The sequence below is a fragment of the Copadichromis virginalis genome, linkage group LG23 (genome assembly GCF_057382275.1).
Source record: "Copadichromis virginalis isolate Kocher_CV1m ecotype Utaka linkage group LG23, C_Virginalis_male_GT1.1, whole genome shotgun sequence".
NCBI lineage: Eukaryota > Metazoa > Chordata > Actinopteri > Cichliformes > Cichlidae > Copadichromis > Copadichromis virginalis.
In genome coordinates, this window is record NC_140639.1 from 7,516,129 (window position 1) to 7,541,271 (window position 25,143).

Sequence of the window (25,143 nt, forward strand, 5' to 3'; positions counted from 1 at the left end):
TTGTTCACCCTGTTATAATATCAACTAACTGACAGATGGCTTAAGTTAACTTGTTAACACAGTTGAGACCTACCTCTTGTTTCATTTTGCTTTTCATTTCTACTCCACTAATATAGTAATAACTGAGAAACAGTTGTGCCTATCTTTCCCGCCTCCCTGCCTTGTTTCTTTGTTCGGTCTCTTGCTTTGTTTGCCTTTTATTAGCTCTGGTCTTGTGGTTTCATAACCTTTCCATCCTTGTTTGATCTCCTTTTTATTAACTTACTGTTGAAGTTGACATTCATTTGATATAAGGTTAACGTGCCCCCCCACCACCACTCGCACACGCGCACACACACACACACACCCCACCCCAGTAATTTTTGAGATTATGTGAGTTTGAACACGCTGCAGGTTGGTGGAAGTTGGTGAACATAACCGCGAGTCATGGGAATCTCAATATCTCACAAAATGCTCATTTCACCTGAAGTATGAAACTTGTGTAATTTAAAAAAACAAAACAAAAACCACAATAGTGTGTGTCTTTGCAACTTTGTCAATTCAGTAAAAGTACTTTTATTCTCCTCACAGTCGGTGATTTAATGCGACACCATTAAGAGCTACGAATTAGCGAAATTTTCAGAACAGCTGGTGTAGAACACCTGCGTGTTTAAATTGATAGGCATTAGTAGTTTGACAACAAGATACATGAAGAAGCAGTGCAGAAAGTGCTCAGGCTACACTTTTTTTTCCACTTGACTTTCAGATGGCTAAAAGAATTACAGCAATATCCTAAGCCAAATTTGAATCAAAGAAAATAGTTTGCCTTGAGCAGCTTATAAGAATACACATGACAAAAGGAATTTGGTTTACCCTGTTTTGTTCATGCAATTCTGTTCCTGTCTCTCTCTCCTTGTAACTTAATGTGGACTCCTTCCTTTGGTTTTAGCCCTTGTTTTGAATCTCTACTTTTGCTCTCCTGTACTTGAAGCTTTCTTTGTTCTCCTATAGTCAGTGCTTTAATTAACTGTGTGAGTGGCTCTTTCCCCCAAGGCTACTTAGGCTAGCCTAAGTATTTCTATAGTAATCCTTGTTTTGTTTGTGTGTGTGTGTGTGTGTGTGTGTGTGTGTGTGTGTGTGTGTGTGTGTGTGTGTGTGTGTGTATAAAGGCTTATAAATGTTCTAACAAATCTTCTCTTGTTTGTCTTTCAGGTACCCTAGTCAACATGTCTATTGTTCAGAGCAGAGCTTGTCTGGCTCAGGTCAGCCTCGACAGGAGAAAGATCCTGATGGCCTCGAGCAGGAGCAGGACTCCACGCAAAACAAGGTGTGTAGAAGTTCTGGCCTTTTCATGTATCTCAGCTTTTGACTGTAACAGATTACAATTTGGAGACCTGTATAATCGTTCTTAATGTGAAAAACAGAAACGGTCATCTTAACACCAAGTTCTACCTGTGGGAGTTGGGTCATGAACTTTAGTGACCCAGTAAACGTTGACGAAAAATGGGCTGGTGTGTTTGCTAAGTTGGCACCTATTGATCCAGTTTTGCGCTCCAAGGCCCTTCTTTTTTGGCTAAGGTTCTTGTTATTTCAGTGACCTGCTGTTCTGAGTAGGAAAGTCTTCAATTAGCAGTGTTTAAATGGAGTACACCTTTAAGTGCTTAAAAACTCACTGATATCCTGGAGACCAATATGTTGGTCCGTCAGAAGTGGATCACTGTCTGCCCAACTAAAATTCCTGTTTTACAAATAAGGTTAGGGAGCATTTTCGAAGTATCCCTCCAGCAATTAATAATTATATATATTTTTGGGTAGGATCATATCAGACACTCTGAGCTTTTATTGCCTATTTTCTTTATCTTCTTCCTGTGATCTGATGGCTCACAAGTGCTGTATTTCAATTAATACTTTGCCAGTGTTGCGATGTTTATAATAGCCTAAAGATACCCAGCTAGCTGTTGAGTGGCAGATAAATGTGTCAACTAGTGTAAAACCCTCCAAAATCTTTCTAGTATTTACTTTTTTCTTCTTTACATCAATCACAACCCATCTTTATACATCAACTAGGTAACTATAGCTTACCAATACCTTCTAACATCTGGAAGAACGGCTCAGCTGATCACTTTAATGGAGTTTAGTGAATCTGGGCTGTTTTTAAACATGAATGGTACCTCTGAACATCTTTGCTTAAGGCAAACAAAAGAGTATTTGGATCTGAAAATAGCTAATTACATCAGACTTAACAAGCACAAAGAGAACCAGAAGACTTTATCTGGGAACACATTAAAAAATAGCTTCCTGAGACTATCCAAAGTGTAGTCAGTGGCTATCCAGGCCAAGACTTCCTGTTCCATCTGCCACCATCAAATGTTGATAAGATTAATAAAATGACAATCTGAGTAGTTGGCAGACAATAATCGATGGTTATGACACTGCATTTTGGAGAGAAAAAAATAGACAAAAAGTGGAACCAAATCCAGGTAAATGGTTACTCACAAAGCTGAGTAACCAGCCCAGTTACACGCAGTCAGAACCTGGTCTGCTCTGCAGAATCAGTCATAGAGGTTGATGTGATTTAGGTTAGGACCTGCCCTATGGGTTCAAAGCGCTACATGTTTTCTCAGGCTTTCATGGCTAAATATTGTCTAAACTGAAAGTAGTTCATACAAAGTGTGTCAATGTCATTGCAGCCATTCGAAGTAGGACGAGGAAAATTGTAGATCGCCTCACTTTTAAAAACATTTGAAATGCTTCTCTGTATTCATGTGTCAGTGAGTATCAGAAATGAATGATAATTTGGGGAAGTGAATGAGTTTTGGTATGCATTTGTGGGCACAGAAGAAAAAGAATCATTGTTTGAGGTCCAACAACAAACAGCTCTGCCAGCAGCCCTGGCAGTCAGTCATTAGCCTTATAATGTTGCCTTTGTCCATCGACAAAAGGCTTTTTCACATCAGGAGGTGGAAAGACCTTTTGCTTTTGACATTTTTACATACAAAAAAACTAATTTTTAGAATAAAACTCAATCTAGTAACAATGCCAGTAATGTCATTAACTTGTATTTCTTATCCTGTGTTCTTATTATTCATTTTCTCCTAGGTGGTGGAAGAGTGGAAGACACACACATCATACGATATGGGGCTAGAAACCGAGAGAGCAGCACGAGAGAAACTACAAAAACAGAGCATACACCATGAAGAGGTAAAAAGACACATCAGTTATTGGACGTTTTCCAGAGTATCGCTCAAAAAGTTAAGTTACAGTGAACAGGATACTAAGGCAGGCTTTAAAAAAAAAAGAAAGAAAAAGTGTCAATATAAAAAGGGAAATTGAGGTTGTAAATACCTTAAAGGTGGAGTGTGAGGCAGAGCTCAGCTTTTAAGTGTGCACCATAAACTCTTAAAAGTATATTATGTATGTGGGACACAAACACATGAACTGGAAAAGGAAAATGATAAATAATGTTGATCTTAATCTGATGGCACTGATCTAGGTGAGCAGTTAAATTGCATCAGAAATAGGGCTGTGCGATATGACCAAAACCTCATATCCCGATATAATACATCTATCGTCCGATAACTATATAAATCACAAAAATGTAACATTTTCTGTAAATTCTGTGAATCTCGGGCAGCTCGACTTGCGTGAAGTGTTTCCAGCTGGGCGTCATGTAGCTGGAGTCAAGTGTTTTAGATGCATGAAACTATATATATATATTTTTTTAGACATAAGTTGTAAAGGCAGCCATTTTCTTTGAGTATTTATTACACGACGTGCTGCGGGGAAGAGCATGTTCTAACGTTTGAGTCTAAGGTTTATTTATTTATTTATTTATTTATTTTAGCACCTGACTGCTATTTTTTGCTTCTCATCCGTAGATACTCTGCATACTCTTTCACGTGATTCAGTTTATTTTGAAAAGTCTCAACAGGATCTTGAGCTTTATTGTGAAGGGTTTATGTGGAAAATAAACAAGCGGACAGCGATGGTTTTACCGTCGTTGTTGCTAACGACAACGCATAAAAACAGGCGCTTGTCCGTCTGAAGTGTGGTTATATTAAATATAAGAGAAAGAGAGAACTTTAAGAAATAAATATAACCACTACGGTGACTATCAAAACGATGAAAAAATATTGCCGTAAACGTTTATTTTGCGACACCACGAAACAAACGATAGCGTAAAATGAAACTGTAGATGTTTTTATATCGTCATCCGATATATGTCGTTATGTCGAACAGCCCTAATCAGAAATGTACTTTTTCTTCTGTTACCAGACTGTGAAGCCACAAGAAGCTGGAGAGGAAGAGACAAAGCTAGACCCAGAGTCGGATACTGTACCTGTTGCCCCTGAGCCAGAACCTACCCCAGATCCCCAGGCTGACTTGGGCCTGCAGATTCACACACAGGACCACGACCATGATGCCCCAGTGCTCGCCACTCCAGAACCAGTTCCAGCACAGGGCCAAGTGACCACAGATACCCCAGCAGAGACTTCAAGTGAACCAACTCCCAATCTAGACTCAAACCCAGACACATCCCCCGATGAAGCTGAAAACAAACCTACCTCACAGAGTGCTGGGCTGACCCACACAGGGTAAGCTCAGATTCACTTCATCAAGCCAATGATCTGGTGTCTTTCAAGAGAAGTTGGCTATAACCACAAAACTGAAATTGGAGAACTGAATTTCTAACCCTACATCGCTAAAAAAAAAAAAACATAGAACATGTTGTTCTTCTTAAGGTTAAAGCCAATTTCACGACAGTCCAGGTCTAACGTAATCCGTTTCAGTGCCACTATTGTCATGTCAGACATTGCAAATGTGTTTTGGTATTTTTGTTTGACTTATGTTTCCCTCAGTTGCTTTTTCTTCACAATTATTTACGCAAAGTGACTCATCACACACTAGAAGATGAGTCTAAAGAAGATCTGACCCCATGGATGTTTCAGTTATTTTTCATGGAGCATTGTGCTGGAGCAAGGGACTGTTTATTTATTTTCTAATGGTTTTTGTAATGGAAGTTTAAAAAAAATAAAGAGAATCATCCCTATGGACCTGGAACTTTGACCCAGATTAGTCTAAATATCTCCTACAACAACAACATGTCCTTCCCATGGTATCTTCTGTATTCGGAGCTGGGGCATTTCAATCAGCATTTCAAGTCCTAATCAGCTAGCCACCAGCAGCAGCCAACCACTCTGCCCCCCTCTTCCTTTTCTCTCCCTCCCGCTCTCATGCCTCTGTGTCATTTATCTCCTCCCCATTGTCCCCATCCCGCCCTCTCCCCCACCCTACCCTCCACCCTACCCTCCTGTCTACCTTCCCCAGTGTAAGGAGGTGTGGTAAACGCCATGTCCTTTCTTTCCCTCAGTGCAGTGCGGGTTGCCAGTGCAGGAGATGAATTCCCAGTAGACAGCTTTGTCTTTGCTGAGCACTCTGATTCACAGTGCGGGGTCATTCCCCCCGAACTGGCAACCTGTGAAAGCTCCCCTTTTGGCAGCCCTCTCCTCAGGTGAGTTTCTAACCACCAGAAGCCAATCAAAGCACAGAGACTGATAATGAAGGTACAAGCTACACCTCTCTGCTGTGCCCAACCGTCGACCGCTGGCCTTGCTCTCTACTTAATGTTGCTTTTTTTTTTTTTCTTTTTTTCTTTTAAAATTTCCCTTCTTTGTTTTGCCTGCTCCAACCAAGGATTTAAAAAACAAAACAAAACGTCAAATTCAATTTTGTTATTATTTTTTTTAACTCACATATTTGACATAGCCTTAAACTTATATTTATTCCATGCCCTTCTGTTCCTTTATTCTTCCCCTGTCCATTTCTTTCTGTTCCCTCTACTCCACATTGGTCCCCTCTCTGTGATGTAGCATGGATGAGGCTGTCACAGAGGACCAGCAGACAGATCAGAGGCACAGCTCTGGTCCTGAAACAGAAATTCAGTCGACTCCAGGCCTAGTGGACCAGGAACAAGAGCAGCGTGAGGTGCTCGAAGATGGGCTGTCTGTTTTGGAACAAGTGGGCAACACCTCACACCACCAACACAAAAAACAGCAGGTTGGAGGCTTTGTGGTGTTTGGGAATTGTTATTTCTGTTGTGAAAGAAGCAAATCGCATGTAGCATATGGCTTGAGGCATTACAAAACTGCTGGTATCATGATGGAAAATTTGACAGTTGGACACGTGGTGGGAGAAAAAACTTAGACCAAGGTACAGTCAACGTCCTTATTTCAGGTGAGATGTTCCTGAAATATGATCTGAGGGAGAAGATTATTTTGGAACAACTGCAACGACATGAGCACTGAGCTTGGATATAATAAGATCGGTGGCCTGAGGCTGAGTAAGTCCACCTGTCCGCACAGACTGCAAAACTTTCCGAAACCTGCCGTCTAGGTGGCCATGAACATTATAAATATTCAGCATGCACATCTGTTCTAGCAAAGGGCAACATTTGAATGTTTCAGTTTGAAAATGTTGAGTCAGCCTGCTGTCAGTTGCTTTTTCATGGTTGAAGGACGATTGTATCTGGGGAAAGTATTTAGTTTCGGAGGACGGGAGGGCTTGTGTTCATAGTGTATTTGTACCTCATTTTGCTGATTTGGAGCTGAGATCTGATGACTAATCTGTATGTGGCTGGCAATGACTCTTGTTGGGCTGTTAGGGTGTTTTACATAAGAGGCTGTCTGAGTTGTGGATTTTCAGAATCAGGCTGTCTTGTGAGGCTCAAAGGGGCACTTACATAATCCATCAAAATATTAATCACAGCTCAGTGCATCTCAGTGCTTCAGTCACCACGGGCTAGCTTTACTACCACGAATAGAGGATGGGCATCTTTTAGTTGTTCTACCACATGCTATGCTTTTATAATAAGGTACTTGCTTAGTGAGTCACTGATGCCAACTAACCTTGTTAACAGAAATTCAAGGTTCACTTCTTCCACCATGTAAATATTTTTGCATATTTTTTGGTGTCTGATATTTACATTCTGGATATGTGTGTATGTTTCAGACAGGGGAAACAAACGCTCCCAGGGAGACTGATCCCTCTGTGCCCAGCAAAGAGGACATCCCTACCTTTGATGAATGGAAGAAGCAAGTCATGGAGGTGGAAAAGGAGAAAAGTATGTGGATTTATTGTACAGACACGAGACAGCTCGTACAGGGATGACTAGAGACACGTCACATGAACAACTAAGTTCTTGTTTAAGTTTGGGTTCAGGCACCTCAAAAATAGCTTGCTGATGTTAATCTGACTGTGACACAACATGTTTATGCCATTGCTTCTGTAAAGAAGACTACTTACTACCCGTTTGTATGCTGCGTCTTTTCTCGGTTGCATCCTTCCTTATGTTCTGTTCCTGTATAGCTTCCTTCTTTTTTCCCCTTCCTTTTCACGCTATGCACACTGTGTGCAGCAGTCAGTGGAGCATGTGTTTATGCATGTTGTGCAATATGTCTATTCTTTGCGGTTTGGCACCACTCATTTTCAAGGCTCTCGAAAAGACCTAATGTAGTGCTTTCTCTGTCCAGGTCAGTCTCTCCATACCTCAACCAGCAGCAGCCCCCATCCAACAAAGAAGGTCCAGAAAAACTTCAAGAATAACTACGCTTCTGTAGAGTGTGGAGCCAAGATACTCTCTGCCAACAGTGAGGCCAAGGTTAGTCGCACATCACGCTCTGCCGCCTACACACAAACGCGAATCCTCACGTAATGCTGTCATTATGTGTCAACAGATGTGTCAAATGACTTTATACTTGTTCGCTTAGCATTTAAGCTGAGACCAGACATCTAAGCACGCATGAAACAATTTTTGTCACATTTTGACTGCAATTGTATAAGGAAACAAGCAAGATTAACAATGTTGGGGTGATGGTAGGATTTTAATTCAACTTTTTTTCTTCTTTCAGAGCACGTCTGCTATTCTCATGGAGAATATGGACTTATACATGCTGAATCCATGCAGCAACAAAATTTGGTGGGTCCCACAATAATGGTGGGGTTTAACTGAGCCCAATTTTTAGCTTTAAAAGTTTTATAATAATTATTATTATTTTTTTTTTTTGTTTTTTTTTTTTTTTTGCTTCTCTACAGGTTTGTGATAGAACTCTGTGAGCCTATTCAAGTGAAGCAGTTGGACATTGCAAACTTTGAGCTTTTCTCATCTACACCCAAAGACTTTCTAGTTTCCATCAGTGACAGGTATTCACTTGTTTGTTTTTGTTTGTTTGTTTTTTTTGTCCTTTTAAGCTAGTGTGCAATTGAAAAACTACACTCAGCATGCTGTCAGACAGTTATAGCAGACAAAGCTCTGTAAGCCCCATGCCACACCATTTACTTCCCCTGTTCATAACGGCATGTTCATGCATCGATTTTTAAAATTTTATTTTTTTTTATCTCATTTCGTTATCTTAACCATGATATTTGTAGTATTTGCATTGACAAGCAGTGAAAAATAGTAACCACAAAGCTTCATATGTTCTTTTAAATTACTGACATAATACTTTTGTCCACACTGGGATTCTGTTAGGACTAACATTCATTTAAAGCCCACCCTTTAATACCACAAACTCAGTTATGTAATGTTGCTTATTGCTACGTCAGTATGACTATCAACAGATCTTTTTACTGTCAGTTTTGCTGACAGCCATGCGCCTCAGGTGTAGGGGGAAAAAACTGAAACAAACAGGCACCATGCCAAAAACGAAATTATGTACCGCTGCAGCAAGGCTCAAGCCGTCCCACAAACACGCATCTCACAAGCTGTGTAGCTGCACTAACCTGCTCAAATGATTTGCATAGGCCTTGCATCTACATTTCTAGTGTTGTATAGAAAGTAGTATATTTTCAGTTCATTTCCACATGAAATTAAAAGTCAGTAGATGAGCGAAGGAAGAGGAAAGCTCAATGTGTCACTAAAAAATATTAAAAACCAAATTTTTATTATTTATTTATTTTTAGCTAAGGACATACATAGTGGTTACCAACTTAAGCATATAGAGACCTTTCATGTTTCCCATTTCCAAACTTGCACTGTGGCTAAATAAAGTTTCACAATAGTTTTGCATAATTTTTTTTTTTGTTATTTTTTGCTCATAATAAATTAATATTAAATGTTTTTTGTTTGTTAGTTGTTTTTTTTTTTTTTTTTTTTTTTAAATCAAGTACTTTTCTTTCTATCATCACTGGCTGGATCATATTCAGTTCCTCCTAGAAGAAGTCAGTTGTATTTATATATACCACCAGTTCACAACAGTTGCCTTACAGCTCTTTATATTGTAAGGTAAAGGTCCTACAATATTAGCAAGAAACTGACAGCTATCCACCATAACCCATTTAGAGATGAGGGGAAAGCCAGTACTCTATAATTAAAGCAGTTTCTTAACCAGTTTTGCATTCATTTTTGTCCCCTAGTATTATCACCTCTAAATTTAGTGCAGTCAGGGCTTGTGTTGTCTTTGTTAGAGATTTATATCTAGCGCTGTCTTGCTCCATAATGCTGATAATTGCCACTCTTAGACATTGCATGAATATAATGACATTTGTATCCACCCTGTGAGGTCATGCCAGATGACATGTTACAAAATCGATCTTCCTCACATTCACATCGTACGTTTCCCCTCTCTCTGTTGCAGATATCCTACCAACAAGTGGGTAAAGCTGGGAACTTTCCATGCTCGCGATGAACGGATAGTCCAGAGCTTCCCACTAGATGAACAGCTTTATGCTAAATATGTGAAGGTACTCCTGTTTACTTGCAGATAGAATAATAACATATCATAAAGTATACATAAAATGTCCCCATTTTCAGTGGTATATTAGAAATCTTAGACATGGATATACACACATACTGACATGGTTATATACAGAAGTTAAAGGTGTAGGTCCAGGGAGTGTCTTGTGACTTAATAGAAAGTTACTGATGACATCAGGGCAGTCATCTTTTGAATAGCTAAATTATGGTGACTGTGAGGGCGTAACTGTTTACATGTGAGAATTGCATAGTAGAGGAACTCGACGACTGTTTTGATTGTATTTAACATGTGAGCGTCACGACTGGCCGTCTTGGACTGTGTGGATTGTACTTACATCACGCTAGAGTTTATATTAAGCCGTGATCCTTTTTCAGGGCGCTTACAGTAGTTTCCACTAAAATGAATTTAAATTTCAGATGGTTAAACATTAGGTTTGCCACTGAATGTTAAGGAAAACTAAACAGACAAGAAGCATTAAAAAAATTTTTGTCCCTACGCTCATGGTTCAGATTCCTAAATGCTCCCATATCTGGGATTCTGTCTCCATCCGTAAGTCAAACCAGATGTGCCTCATTTCTGCTTAAATTGCAGCGTAACAAACAAAGCAAGGTGTTCATCGATGGATATCACTTTATTATCATTTTTTTCTTTTTTGTCATACACATAGCCTCCTAAGGAAATTTGTTGTCCATTGTATTTATGAAATCTGCTTCTTTCTGATTAAGTGTGTTAAAGGTTGGCTATGTAGTTATGTCTGTGAGCTTTCACACAACAGCCCATTATTATCTATAAAAATGGGTTTGAAAGTGTGATCTAAATCGGTGCTCTTCTAAACGGTCTCTTTCCTTACAATCACTTTTGCCAATAAATATTCAGTGTAGACTTGTTAAGCAGGTGATTAATACTTGGATAATTATCCTTTTTTATGTAACTCGTGGGTGTTTTGTGTAGGAGCTTACTGTTGATTCACATCTATTCTGAACCAGTTTTGTTTCTATTACATAAACTTGTTTTTTGTTTTTTTGTTTTTTTTTTAGATTTCAGCTTCATCTATTTTTAGTTTCTACTTCCTGAGCATCTTATTCTTTTTTTTTTTCTTCTTTTTTTAATGAGTAGTGAGCCTGTAAGTCTGTCTGTCTTTCCCTCAGTCTTGCTTGTGTCTTTCTTGCAGCTTATTAGAAACATCTGTTTAGTGTCTTGCCTGTGTTCTGTTGCAGAATGGTGATCTTGCATATATCAGCTGTGTGTTTGTCGTAGAAGAGAGCTGAACCGTACACAGATTCTTGACTTCCTTGTAGCTTGAATCAGCTCTTACTGATTTCTTTTTCTTGTTTTATTTCTCTCTCCTTCTCTTTGTCTTCTTCTCGCATCAGATGTTCATCAAGTACATAAAGGTTAGCACTCTTCTCTTTCTGTCAGAGGTTATAATGGGCTGAAATAAGAACACTTTTATTTTTTGTATACTCAAATGGGCGAGTAGAGTTTCATCTTTAATGCATGTGGATAATAAACAAGTAAAACATGCACAAACTGTCAAAGCTTGGCAGTTCTACTAATTTGGTGGGTTGTGGGTTCATGGAGTTGTGCATATTTTTATACTGTTTAATAGCTTAACTATTGTACCTGCAGGTTGAACTTCTCTCTCATTTCGGATCTGAACACTTCTGTCCCCTCAGTCTTATCAGGTAAGTTAAAGAATTTCCTTTATCTTTCTAGACCTTTCTCTAATCTTATCAACCCATGGGTGGCTGTAGCTCATCTACTAATTGGGAGGTTGGTGGTTCGATCCCTAGCTGCTTCCTGGCTCTGCATGGCAGCTATCCTTGGGCAGGATGCTAACCACAACTGTTTTACAATGCGTTTATATAGAAAAAGCATAGGAAAAAGTGCTTGTGCGATTGGGTAAATTATGCAAATTGTAAGAAGCACTATTTAATAAAACCAAATAAAAGTTAATATTTTCTAACAGTTATGCCATTCCTTTTTTTGAAGAAGAAGAAGAAGAAGAACAGTCTTATCGTCTTGTCTTGTTCCAGTTTACTTAATTAGATCTTGAAAGTTTCTGGAATCTGTCTTTTAAAACACAACCGCCTTTATCATAAGCAGTGTTGACAAACAAACACTTTGATTTTATTACATCAATGCAAATTGTTATCCAGGCAGCTGTAATTACAGGAGCGCCGCTATATCATGAAAGGTCTGTTATGATTAGATTTTGTTATTTACTTATTAGGCACCACCTTAATAGTTGTTGTTGTTGTTGTTGTTTTAGATTAAATTCTGAATGTTGTAACACAGCTAAAATGCCTTTTCTTGCACAGTGAGTCTGATGATGAGGGTTCCTTAAGAATGTCCACTTTAAAGACTTTAACTGCACAATCACAATAAGGGAAAAAAAGGAATTAAAAAAAAAAAAAGAAACAAAAAAAAAAAGATTGTTTTGGTGTTTTTTTTTTTTAAGTTAATTTCCCTCAGATGGTACTTCTTATATACAGTCATCACTTGTGCGTCCATATCCAACACATTGTTCAGTTTCCGTGAGTTTTTATCTTTTATCTCAAAATGTGCTCAACTGGCATTGTTTTCTTAGAGCTGCATCAAAAAATTCCACTGCCTCCGCTGTGTGGTAATTTCAACTCTTGACCTTTTCTGTAGGTCTGTTTGTGTAACGTATTGTTTTTTTTTTTGTGTTGTGTAGGGTGTTTGGTACCAGCATGGTGGAGGAGTATGAGGAGATAGCAGATTCTCAGTACCCCTCAGAGAGACTTGAGTATTTGGATGAGGACTATGGTAAGATGTTGACGTCGATTTCAAATGTACAAATTTCAAATTTGTATGTAAAAGACCAGAAATGGATGTGTTAACATTAAATGAATTCATACTGTACTTTCATCATTGTGCAAACCAGTGCCACAAATCTATAGGTTATACCAGGCTCAAAAAGCCAAAATACATTATTCTTCAAAGTAGTTACCAAATACATTACTTCGATTTCTTGCCTTTGTTTTCCAATTAATATGATTTTATTTTAACTGCTACCACGTGTTTCTCTTCAGACTATCCTCCTGGCTACCAACCAACAGAAGACAAGGCCTCCAAAAACCTGCTTGGTTCAGCAACCAGTATGTACACATACACACGTTCTTATAAATGCAGTCGTGAAAAATAGATTTTCACAGAACTTTATGCAGTTGAGCTGGTTCACTAGCTTGTTTGAACCACTTTTAGTGGCAATAACTTGAAGATCAGTGTCTCACATCTTTAAGGGGGAATTCTTCATGTTGGCGCAGCCCTCATGAGGTCCCTTCACACCATTTCAGTCAGATTGAGGTCTGGACTTGGCACCATTGTTGCACCCTGATTCTTTTTTTTAATATTTGCTGCTGTGCTCTGTATCTTATATTCCTGTAACGTAACCCAGTTTGGGCCGAGCTTTTGCTGTTGGTCAGATGGCTTCAGCACAAAAGCGGACAGCCCTACCTGATCGAATTTAAAAAAGGAATAAGAAAATGTGTCAACTGTCATGAAAAATGTTAATGAAAATGTTTCGTTACATGTCATCAAACTGCAGCTACAGTAATCTGGTGTTTCCATCCTATGTTAAAGAAGAACTATTTTATGATTTGTGCAAGTTTGGCTTTAATACTGTTGTATCCAGTCATAGTGCACACAGTTTTTTCAATTATCTCAGACCTCATACAGTTGTTGGTACAGCAGCCAACTTTATGGCCTGTTGGGTATGAACTCATTCACATACTGTTCAACTTGAAGTATTTTAACCCACTTGGTATCCTGCGTACACACTGTGGGCTTTTTGAGTTGCATAAATTTTGCTGCTTGGCTTTATTTATTTATTTTTTCCGGAAACCACACACACATGCACAAATACACTGGTGCCCTTCTGTCTCCTGAGTTAGCGAAGGAGGGGAACGGTGCACCCCTGAAAATGTACCGTGCACACAAGTCTCAGAGCTCTAACCATAAACCATAAAAGGGCTTCAGAGTGGATGGACCCTGGAGGAAAGGCTTAAAATAAAACTCATGACAGTAAATCCAGGGGACATAATATAGAAGGAGAATACAGTCATCAGAGAGAATGGTTAAGAAAATAAAGCAAAAACATATGGCACAATATGTGGTTTGGCTTTGATGTGTTTGGCCTGAAGCTGCTGTCAGTCAGAAATCTCATGTCATGGAAAATAAATGCATTGCGTGGATGTTCTTCTTTGTTTTTGTTTTTAGATGCCATCCTAAACATGGTAAACAACATTGCTGCTAATGTGCTGGGAGGAAAGCCAGAGTTGGAGACTGGAGCAGAAACGGGAGGTACTGATTTCTCAGAGGCCACTTTTTAGACCTTTTTTAAAAGTTTACTTTTCTGGGGTTTTTTTTTTTTTTGGGGGGGGGGGGGGGGCGGTATTTTTCTACCATCACATTTTCACATGCAACACTTGAACAGTACACCATACACAAGTCAACATTTTCAGCCATCTTACATTCATCAGAGTATCTTAGACTTATTTATATTGCTTCATTTTCAATTTTCTTAAAAAAATAACCTCAAAATAAATCCATTCATACTGATTTTGGGGTTAGCCCAAATGGGCGCTGAAGTAACTTATATTTGCACTGCTCTAAGCATAAGTGTAAGGCAAAGTATAAACACATCCATGCACATGTGTAACATAAGCTAAAATTTGTTTGGCTTCCCATTCAACTGCCAATAAAGAGCTGATAAACTCAAGTTTCCTGTTTTATAGACATCACATTTAGGTGATCTGTTACTGTCTCTTTAAAAGTTAAAGTAAATTACAGATTTAAACTACAGATTGCCAGGAGAACGTTACACATGCTGATTAGGGGCACATTTTTTATGTGTGTAATGTACATGTAAAAATGGTCTAGTACTCGTGTTTCGCAAACTACTTGTGTAACTATACTAAGAGATACTTGGTCCACCTCTGCAGGTCAGATTTAATCAGCAATCTGACATTGATGGCTCAGCCTCTTCACATATTCCCCTTTGTTAGAAAAGACCTTGACTTGAATTCTGTTGCATGTTGCTCCCACACCTTAGCTCGAGGTAATATGACTGGTCTATCTGTATGAAGTGTTATGGAGCAGGGATTTCCGAGTCAGCACTATAAAAGACTTTTACTGAGATTGTTGAGCATGAATCATCCATCCAACAGGTTTTGTTTTGTGAAGGTGCGTGCACGTGTGAAAAGCTAATTGGAAATTCCGGTTAAGAAACGTCCATATTACATAATAGGTTTCACACCTTCCTGAGGTTTAGATGAAAACTTCCTTAATGTGAAAGCAAATTGTAGTTGTGCTTCTTCTATAGACCGTATAGCGTTATCTTATGAAATCCCTTTAAAAACAAATTCAATTTTTTTTAAAAAAAAAAATAAAAAAAAATAAAAAAATAAAAAAAAATAAAAACAAATTCAAATGTATTTAACACTTATAAAGCAAACTGTAATGCTGTGTTTTCACTCCTGTACTCTGCTCTTACTGTGTGACTGCCTTTTTCCTCGCGTTCTCCAGCCAGCCTGTCTTTCCACATCTTGTTTAGATTAACTGCTTCAAAAACTGGGTCACTTTATTTCCTTGGCTAAAGTGCAAACATATGCATAGACTGAATGTTCATGTGTATATGTGCTAAGAGAGCCAGATGTTTACTTGGCTCTTAGCAGGAGGTCCCTAGCGGTATTTCAGCAGAACTTTGGCTATCTTTGTTTCAGTTCTTCTTGGCAAGGAGCTCAGCTAAATTAAGACAGTTAGGCCTATGACGCTGAGCTTTCTTCTAGTTCTGTCTACCACACAGAGCGCTATCAAAATGACTCCTTAGACAACTTTTCTCTAGTGTGGTTGACTTAAAGAGGGGAGGAATCTATTAACAGATTTGGCTCTTATGTTTCTTTATGCTTTTAAAAATTCATTGTATTTAGACCTGTTGGTTATGACAACTGATAAAAAAAAAATACATTAAAAACCCCACAAATTCATCCTTTCAATTATTAGCACAACTCTATAGTGTCTTTTTTACTGCTTGCTCTCTACAGTGGCTGTTTTTATTCCCATTTACACCCACTGAGTGAGGCAGAATTTGGGAGAGACACAATCAGTTCAAACTGGAACAGACTGGTTCACAGCATTTCTCCCTTTGCCTAAACATGGGCATTCCAGCCTGGAGGGACTGTGCACCTACACTGTCCCTCCTACAAGAGGGTGGAAAGAAACGAGCCACTGCCAAGTTAGAGGGTTCTACGCAATCTTAAAAACAGTAGCCAAGTGTTATTGCTGTGCTGTGTTTGTTAATTGTTGTGTGTTTCTCCAACCCCCAGGTAACGCAACAGAGGGGGGTGAAAAGGAGAGCACAGAGTCAGCTAAACCAACTGAGGCCCTACACACAGTGTAAGAGCCATCAGAGATATACCTTTATTCATTTAAATTGAATTCAGTTCCACGTGATGAGCTTTTCAACTCCAAATCCCACAGAAAGCATGTTTTTTGTTTTTTGTTTTCTTCAGACTGCAGCCTTCAAAGCCAGAACAACCTACAACAGAAGAGGTCTCTGTCTCTAGTGACTCCTCCACATCTTCCCACTCATCATCTGATCCACATAAGGATGTGGATCAGATTGTCACTCTAGTAGAGGAGGAGGAAGAGGAGGAGGAGATCAGACTGTCAACTGTTACTCTATTGGAGGAGGAGGGAGAGGATGATGAAGAAGGGGAAAAGAGCGAGGAGGAGATGAGGAAGGAGGCAGACAGGAACCAGTGGGAGAGCCAGGCTTACTGTCCTTTCACCTCCTTCTCCTCCCTCTCTCTGTCTTGCATGGTCACTCTGCCTGAGCTGCTCCATCGCTGGTGCTCTGCCAGGCTGGCCAAGGAGAGACTGCGCAGCCTTAAGAAGAGGCAGCTTAGCACTCAAACACAGACTCACCCTACTGTGAGCACACCTGTCCTCACACACACACCTCCACTGATTCCTATTCCTGCCCCCACACCTATCCAAGAACCCCTTCCTCTCACAGAAAAAGCTCCAGAACTCGAGGTGCCTGAGAAGGGGCAAAATGAGTGCAAAGCTCTCAGTGAGGAGTACACCACTGACACGCCTCTCAGCACTGACACACCTGATTCATACACTCCCGAGCTCAACATCCTCCTAGAGCCCAGCAGAACCTCCACCATCCCCCCTCAGAGTTTCTCAGACAGCCACAGCTCCCTAACACAGCCTACCCCAACCCCTAAGGAGAACTTGTTACCTTTAGTTAAAGACGCAACCCTAGATCCTGTCCCCACTCCTCTCCTCCAAGCTGTCTCTATCCCAAAGACGCAGCATGCCAGCAGCGTCACCCCCACGCTTTCTGCCAGCACTCCCCCGTTATCTCAATCTTCTGAGACGGCTTCTCCTGTCGTCGCGGTTCCTCCTGTCAAAGATCAGCCTGTTCAGCCTCTTCCCACTGCTTCAAGACCTGAGGATTTTATCTCCCCTCCCACTGAGCTGCCAGCAGCTTTGCCTTCAAATGACATTCACACAGACTCAGTTAAGTCAGGCGTAGACAGCGGGGACTCGCAGAGACAAAATGTTCAGGCCTCCCAGACCCACGGGGAGCAGGCTGATTCACTTCCTCAGACAGGAGAGCCTCATCGGGTGGAAGAGACTGTAGAAGAGGAACTGCTGAATGCTAGTGGTAATGGCAACGCTCAGCGGACGGCTACAGACTTCTATGCAGAGCTGCAGAACGGTGGAGATTATAATGGTGGAGCAGTGAATGGGAACAGCGTGTTAGTTAACGGAGGCGCAGTCCACGGATCCAGCCAGAAAGAGAGTGTGTTCATGAGGCTGAACAACAGGATCAAAGCTCTGGAGATGAACATGAGTCTGTCCAGCAGATACTTGGAGGAACTCAGCCAGAGGTGAAACCACTGGCCATGTTGAACTTTTCAAATCTAAACTGCAACAAAAAGCAAAGTTTCAGTACAGATTTTACTGCCCTAATTTGTTTCGGATATTTGCAATCTGGGAGAGATTAGAAGTTATTTATATGTATCTGTGATTTCCAGATATCGTAAACAGATGGAAGAGATGCAGAAAGCGTTCAATAAGACCATCATCAAGCTGCAAAACACCTCCCGTATTGCTGAGGAACAGGTCTCATTGCATTAATCATCTTAAATCACAGTAAAATATGTTTGCAGTTAAGAGTCTTATTTACTCAATCTACTGACACCTGAGCAGCTGTGCTGACTAATATCTTCTTTTTTTTTTTCTTTTTTTTTTTGTATATTTTCAGGACCAGAAGCAGACAGAGTCCATCCAAGTCCTGCAGAGTCAGTTGGAAAACGTCACTAAACTGATGCTCAATCTCACAGCTACAGTCAGCGAGCTGCAGAGAGAGGTATATTGCTATCGTTGATTGCTGAGTAGACTATCTATTGCTTAGTTTTTAACAGAATTGTCTTTTTGTGTTTGGCTTAAAACCTTGTTGCTTGTGTTCAGAGAAAGATTTATTCTTCCTGTTGAAAATAGATCATGATGCTTCTGGCTCATTAACATAATGTAGTTTAAACACCATCTGTTGTCAGATCTCTTGCTGTTCCAGATATAGTCCAGGTTTGATTTTTATGTTCGGAGTAATGATTTTAGTAGTCGGGACCTTGAAATCCATCTGAAATGGAGTATGCCAGATAGTAGGTACCAGCCAGAGTAACTAGAGGTGAAATTAAGTATAATGGAATATAACATTCGTTTTACCTACAAGTTTGTTTATAAGTAGATAAACAGACAATTTAAGTAGTTTTTTTTTTTTTTCACATAAGTATAGTGTCTGTGTGAAACCTTAATATTCATGGCCATCATGTATTGTTTTAACTTTTTTTGTTTTGTTGTTTATTTAAAGTCTTTTGCTTCTTCCAAAACACGTGCAGAGTTTGACTTGAGTGGAAAACATTTTTCTGACTTGAATATTTCAACATGTTTGGCTTTGACTTTTCACCAAGGCACATTTTCTGAGCCCACATGATTAAATGCAGTTACATTAAAAAGGATAGAGGATAAAGTTTGTGTATCCTTTTTAGAATAACAATTTGTGGGTAGTTTGTCCTGGTTTTTCCTTCTCTCTCTCTCTCTTTTTTTTTATTTTTTTATTTTATTTTTTTTTTATTATATAAATTCACTGGGCCTTTTGCATACAGTGTTTAGGCCAAACTAAAAGTGCTTTTGGAGTAAGGTCACGGAGGACATGGTACAAAACATCACAACTGGGGAAAAGGACCACTCACGGTATCATAAGTCGACGTAGCTGTTGAATGTTTGATGTGTTGTGCATTGTTTCACTGTTGACTGCTGAAATCGTCCTCTGCAGGTATCTGACCGTCAGAGCTACCTGGTGGTCTCTCTGGTTCTGTGTCTATTTCTGGGGATCCTGCTGTGTCTGCAGTGCTGCCGCAGCTCGGCCCCCGGCCCCAGCACCAACTCTACTGCTCTTCCCAAGAGCAACCACTACCCCAGTCCCAAGAGGTTTGTCACCCGCATGCATGAATAGGATATTTTATTTCTGAAGCTTTGCTATGACATTTGTTAAGTGTTGTTCAGTGTTTTCGTATTAGACTGAATACTGAAGCTGTTGTCTGTCGGTTGCTGTCATTCCCGTCTTGCTACTAACTGTAGAAAGATTGACAATCAAGGAATGAATGTAGCATCTTGTAAATGTCAGTCATTTTTCCCTCCCTTATCAGATGCTTCTCCTCTTACGATGACATGAGCCTGAAGCGCAGGGTGACCTGCCCACTTGTTCGCTCCAAGTCGTTTCACCTGTCCTCTACAGAAGGTAAGAGGTCTTCTTCCTACGTGCCCATTCACTTTTCAAAAATCTCTCCTCCAACACACTTTTGTTTTACCCATATGTTTCCTCCTTTTGTTTTTCCAACTGAAACATAAGCAGCATTGAGATCTGACACTACAGTCACGCTGCAAACATCATGTAATCTTGCCTTTAGGCACTTTCAGGCTAACTGCTTTTGATCACTGCGTCTATTGCCACATATCTCTCCCCATCCAAACACTACTTAGCCTTGCTTCATTCTCTCCATCGCTCACTCTTTGTACCTTTGCTGTTGCTTTAAGACATTTTGCCAGGTTTAGTGACTGATATCCCTCTTGTTGCCACTGCCTAAAGCAACACACGCCCACAAGGAAAGGCTGGTGCAAGCAATAAAAGTATCAGCTCTTGAAACCTTAAACTCCCGCTGCTGTTCATTACCCCCTAATGACGTGCATGCGTGTGTGTGTGAGAGAGAGAGTTTGCCCTTGAGGGTGGGAGGCTGTCATTGCCAGCTTGCCACATGCAGGCATAAGGAGTGTAATAATAGAGCACAATGCTTTGCTGGCTCATGGTAGACATTTGCAAGTAGTATTCCTTAATAAAAACAACACCTGCTTTTCTATGATTTCAAATCTTGTTTTAACAACAAGCTATTACTACAATATGGATTTATGCCTTTTCATCTTTAAAACTACTTGCAAGGTCGCTTCATGCTTATTACATGTACGTATTCCTGTATCCCATTCCATCATTAACCTAGCCCCTTTCTCCCCTCCCCAGTAGGTCCAGATGACTTGTACATTGTAGAACCTCTAAGGTTTTCTCCAGAGAAAAAGGTACAGTGTCTGTTGGCTGTGATGGCCGTCGTATACAAGTACTGTGTTTTCTCGTCTCAATGAGTCTTTCTAATACGTCTGTTTTAGAAAAGGGAATTCTTTATTTTGTGGAGTAAATGAGATGAGGTATCAGCTGAGCAGTGGAAAGAATTGGCGAAATACCCATTAGCGCGCGCGTGTGTGTGTGTGTCTGTGTGTGTCTGTGTGTGTGTGTGTGTGTCTGTGTGTGTACTGCCAGCTTTATTCGCTTCAAGTTTTTAATATTTTTAGATAAGCAGGTTGAGTAGTATGTTTTTGTTTTCCTCATTTCCATCATTCCCTTTTGAACTTTCCCACCTTCCTCCGACTATTGTTTGTGACTTAACGTTATTAGTTGTTTAGTTTTCTGCTGATCTTTCTTAAGTAATTTCTCCATCTCTTATGTTTACCTTGCAGAAAAAACGCTGCAAGGCAAAGTCTTTGGACAAAGTTGAGACTCTGAAGGCATTCGATCCTTCTGCTCTCCTCACTAACGGGGATCCCAAGTTTAACAGCTTCCACCCGTGTCTCCCTGCGCCACCATCCTCAACACGCCCCCTACCTCTTCCTCCTCCTCCTCCACCTCCTCCTCCCTTGCCTCCTCCCCCTTCAACACCACAGGAGGGCCCATTATTGCCCCGTCGCGCCTCTAAGGAGTTCCCCTCAGAGACTAGCAGCTGCAGCTCGTCCACCCATTCTGAGGAGTCGTACGCCAGCCGGCTCCCCCCTCCTTCTCCCGTCTTCCCCGCTGATGGCGTGTGCAACGGCCACGGCCTTTCTTTCCCCCTCAGCCAGCCGGTTGCTAAGTCCCGTCAGGAGAAGCGCTCAACGAAGCGGCGGAAGTCTCGCCAGACCGAGCTGCAGTTCCCGCACATGCCAGTGGGGAGCGTTGGTTCTCTGCCCAGCCTGCAGCAGCTTATGAAGGGAAACAAGGAGATGAGTGTCGGGACCATCGGGGTGACAGCCGTCACCGGACATGTCTGAATCCTCACGCGTCACCTTTACACGATTATCTGCTCACACCTGTGCACACACTACACGGTAGCAGACATGACAGACAGAAGAGGTCTTACCACAACCCAAAGAACCACATTTCCCATGAGCACCCAGGCGCACCGTGGAACTGAATTGGCTATGGCAGCAGTAGCTCAACATCATTCAGTTCTTATTCACTCCTGTCAAAGACCCGTTTACGGTTATGTGCCTTTATATCTGTTCTAGACCTTCTAACTCTTAAAAACGTGAAATGTAAACAGTTGTTGATGTGCACAAAAAGACACTGTGATAGGAAGTGAAACACCAAGAAGAGTCAAAACTATTGAAGTGTGTTTGAGAGATTTTATTTTATTTTCATTTTTCTACTGGATAAGCACATTTACCCATGAAAGTGGAGCACCAGTGAATTCATTTCCCCACTCTGAGCACAGTGAGGAGAGGTGCTGGTCTCAACTCCGTGTTCCTTGAAAAGTATTAGGCTGCTCTTTGGGATGAAATATGTCATTATAAGAGGACTGTGGAGCATGACAAATGACTTCTCTTATTCTTATTTCCTCCTGTCTTTCATTGCCATCATTTAACCTTTTCCATCCTGCCTTAGTCTCTAAATGACTGCAGGTGTTTGTTGGGGACCAGTGGGTAAAACCGTCTCATTCTCGCCTTCTGTCTCTGTCAGTTTGTTCCAAACCAACCACGAGAGCTGAATGAAGAAAAGTCTACATGAGCGTATTAGCCCTTTTCTTTTCTTTTTTTTTTTAAGTGTCTCAATTAACTTCATAAAACAAATACAGTAGCAGCAGTCCAGCTCCTGTAGACCCTGCTCAGTTTGGGCTGGGCCCAAAAATGCTGTCACATTAGATTTTGTAACTGTGATAAAACAGCTCAGAGGCAAGAAGCTGTAATATATTGTTTCATTACTTTTATAGTTCTTTCATTTGTAACTGAGCCATGTTTCTCTTAGCATTGCTGGTTCGGCTTGTTTGAGTTGCTGTCAGAGCCAGTATGGGGCAAAGTGTTTCCTGTTAAGGGCACAGTTTACTGTAGGGTAACCTTGGGTAACAGAGCTGAATGTTTACGCACACCCTCTCGTGGACCTTGCAGATGGGTCTGACAGATCAGCTTTATTTATCTATTTATTTATTTAAATGAACAGAGAATTTTCTAACCTAGTCGCTGGTTTGCCAGTCTCCCAGTCTTGCAGCGTCACAGTGGCTCAATGCAAGTTTGTTACATAGAATTACTACTCAGTGGTACTGACACATACAGTCATGGTGGATGGCTCAAACACATTTGCTTTCTTTCGTTTTCTTACCTTATAACGTCGTCTAATTGTACTTGGCTCAGCCTGAAATATCGGACAGTAATCGCATTTTATATCCAACAAAATAACAGTTAAAGGCTACATGTATGTTGGGAACACGCTGCTGCTTCTGTGTGTTTTCAGAGCTGCTGGAAAGTTGGAGATGCTTTTATTAAAGAAAAAAGAGAGAGGCTATAACAATGACTGTAGTACTGTGCTGTCTTCTGTCTGCCTTTTCAGCATCTCTGCTGGATTGGCTAACTGATTTTATGTTACCCTGGCTGTTTTGTTAATGTATATTCAATATAACAATTCAGCAAAAACACTGCAGGAAGCTGCAGATTTATTTTTGTTTGCTTTTATAGAATAAATTTAACAAAGGTGTGTTTTTTTTTTTTTTTTTTTTTTAATTCCCCCTTCTATTTATGCAATTTCATAGAGGTTCTGCATGGTTGGCGTTGGACGTCTTGACAGAATTTTCTTCTAATGCTACCATCCCATATGAGTGTCATTACCTGTTTTGACCAGCTTCTACTGCTCTTCTTTCCTTACATATCTTTATCCAGAAATGTCACCTCTGACCCCCTGTGCACGACTTCTGTCTGTGACTGTGAAGAAAACTTTAAATATGCCTGCTTTGATTAACCACTCTACCATGTTCCTATTGGCTTCAAATGCTTTTTCATTCTGCTTGCCTGCTTTTCTGTCTAGCTTTTTTGCTTTTTTTTTTTTTTTTTTTTTTTTTCTTGTGCATTCTTACTGTGGTCGTACACTCCTTTTAATATTTTTTTTTTTTTTTTTTTTTTTTGGATGTCATGTGTTTGCCCCACATCGAATGACAGCGGTCGTTTGTGAGGAAGAAATGAATTGTTGCTGAATAAAAGGGAACGCAGTAAAGATTAATCCAATTCAGAACACTATTAATGTGGTTACTTATATTCCAAGAGCCGAGCAAATCCAGAGGGTGGTTTGTTTGTTTTTTGTTTTGTTTTGTTTTTTTTTTTTTTTTAAATCCCTGTTTGAATGTGTAATATGTTTGTGTGTAAACCTGTACGCATGCGAGATTTTTTTTTTCTTGTCTCGTGTGTGTGTGTGTGTGTGTGTGTGTGTGTGTGTGGGTGGGTCTGTGTTATGAAAAAGACTACTTTAAATCGATTTAAACACATAACACAGCAAACAACAAGAAAGCACTTGGAGAGAAATTCTAAATGCTCAGTGTGCACTTTGTATGACTCCTTATGCCGTTTTGTTTTTCTACCCTTTATGTCAAGTGCTACCTTCTCTCTATCCCTCTCTCTCGCCCTCTCTTTGTCTCTGTGAGTACTCTGAAGAGCTGCACAGTATTTTTGAGCAGGAGTGAGTTACTACAAAAAACTGTAGTGCCATTAGAAACTGTGAATTCTTTCTAAATAAAATGTTTTTGTTTCTTTTTGTCTTTCAGTTGGAGTTTTTTCATGTCAGATTTTAGCAAAATTGCTATTTCACTTCTGTTGTCCCTAGGCAGGAACCATTTATTAAAGAAAAGTAGTGATAGCAGTATACAGATTTGGGTATACACGTACTTCATAGAATCCCATCCTCAGAGTCTCAAAAGTAATTGGAAAGTTGGCTTAAAAAGAAATTAATAGCCATGTGACACCTGTTGTTTTGTTCTTTTATGATGAAATGAGTATCAGGAGCGACCACATCAATGATCTGGTGCTTTCTTAAAAAGAATGAATGCGCTGTCCAGCTTAGCAACAGCAAGAAAAACCCTTCACAATATCTAACCAAATCAGTAACACCCTCAGAGAGAATGGCATATCCCCAAAATCTACAGTTAAAAGATGCTTTCATAAATGCAAATACAAAGGTTTTATAAAAAGGTGTAAACCACTGGTTACAGAGCAAAATGTGGCGAAGGTAAGGAACGCCACATGACACAAAGGATACTGCATTATCTGTCAAACATGGTGGGGGCAATGCTGTGTCATGGGTGTGTATAGCTGCCACAGTAAATGGATCATTAGTTTACTGATGTGACTGCTGACAAAAGTAGCACGGGGCTATACTCTCTCCTTACGTTCAGCAAAAAGATGCAAAACCAATCAGAAAGAGCTTTATAGTGCTAATGGATAATAACCCAATACAGTCTCAAGGCAAAGAAATGGCATAGTCCAAGTCAGTGAAGATCCATGAAGAAGTAAAAACTAAAGGTGGTTGTGGTAAAAGTCTAGCAGAGTATCTCAAGGGAAGGGAAACAGAATTCGGTCATATCAAAATGCTGTAGATATCATCAAATGTGGATATGCTGTATCCGAAAGGATTCTCAACCTCTGGAAGACAATGAATGTAAGTTTTAAAAGGAATCCTCATATTTAAAGCTGTTTGTTTCTTCAATGACTTTGAACCCTCCCCGGGCTTTTATGCCTACTCATTCCTATGAGT

The 25,143-nt window shown here is 40.2% G+C and overlaps 1 protein-coding gene across 3 annotated transcripts in view; it reads left to right on the forward strand.

Moving 5' to 3' along the window:
* Window positions 1-24,156, forward strand: part of suco (SUN domain containing ossification factor) — a 42,283-nt gene extending 18,127 nt beyond the window's left edge. The window contains exons 2-24 of one of the 3 annotated variants that reach the window (XM_085449434.1): window positions 1,192-1,306; window positions 3,079-3,180; window positions 4,255-4,574; window positions 5,351-5,491; window positions 5,850-6,036; window positions 6,988-7,099; window positions 7,509-7,636; window positions 7,887-7,954; window positions 8,071-8,178; window positions 9,612-9,717; window positions 11,105-11,125; window positions 11,361-11,416; window positions 12,430-12,521; window positions 12,788-12,853; window positions 13,974-14,057; window positions 16,082-16,151; window positions 16,268-17,659; window positions 17,807-17,894; window positions 18,037-18,141; window positions 19,108-19,262; window positions 19,481-19,572; window positions 20,347-20,402; window positions 20,838-24,156. In XM_085449434.1, the coding sequence (XP_085305560.1) occupies window positions 1,192-1,306; window positions 3,079-3,180; window positions 4,255-4,574; window positions 5,351-5,491; window positions 5,850-6,036; window positions 6,988-7,099; window positions 7,509-7,636; window positions 7,887-7,954; window positions 8,071-8,178; window positions 9,612-9,717; window positions 11,105-11,125; window positions 11,361-11,416; window positions 12,430-12,521; window positions 12,788-12,853; window positions 13,974-14,057; window positions 16,082-16,151; window positions 16,268-17,659; window positions 17,807-17,894; window positions 18,037-18,141; window positions 19,108-19,262; window positions 19,481-19,572; window positions 20,347-20,402; window positions 20,838-21,404 (4,231 nt within the window). In that variant the 3' untranslated portion in view covers window positions 21,405-24,156. The remainder of the gene's footprint in view (window positions 1-1,191; window positions 1,307-3,078; window positions 3,181-4,254; window positions 4,575-5,350; window positions 5,492-5,849; window positions 6,037-6,987; window positions 7,100-7,508; window positions 7,637-7,886; window positions 7,955-8,070; window positions 8,179-9,611; window positions 9,718-11,104; window positions 11,126-11,360; window positions 11,417-12,429; window positions 12,522-12,787; window positions 12,854-13,973; window positions 14,058-16,081; window positions 16,152-16,267; window positions 17,660-17,806; window positions 17,895-18,036; window positions 18,142-19,107; window positions 19,263-19,480; window positions 19,573-20,346; window positions 20,403-20,837) is intronic. The other 2 variants (XM_085449435.1, XM_085449436.1) reach the window with 2 other exon arrangements.
* Window positions 24,157-25,143: the final 987 nt, after the last annotated feature.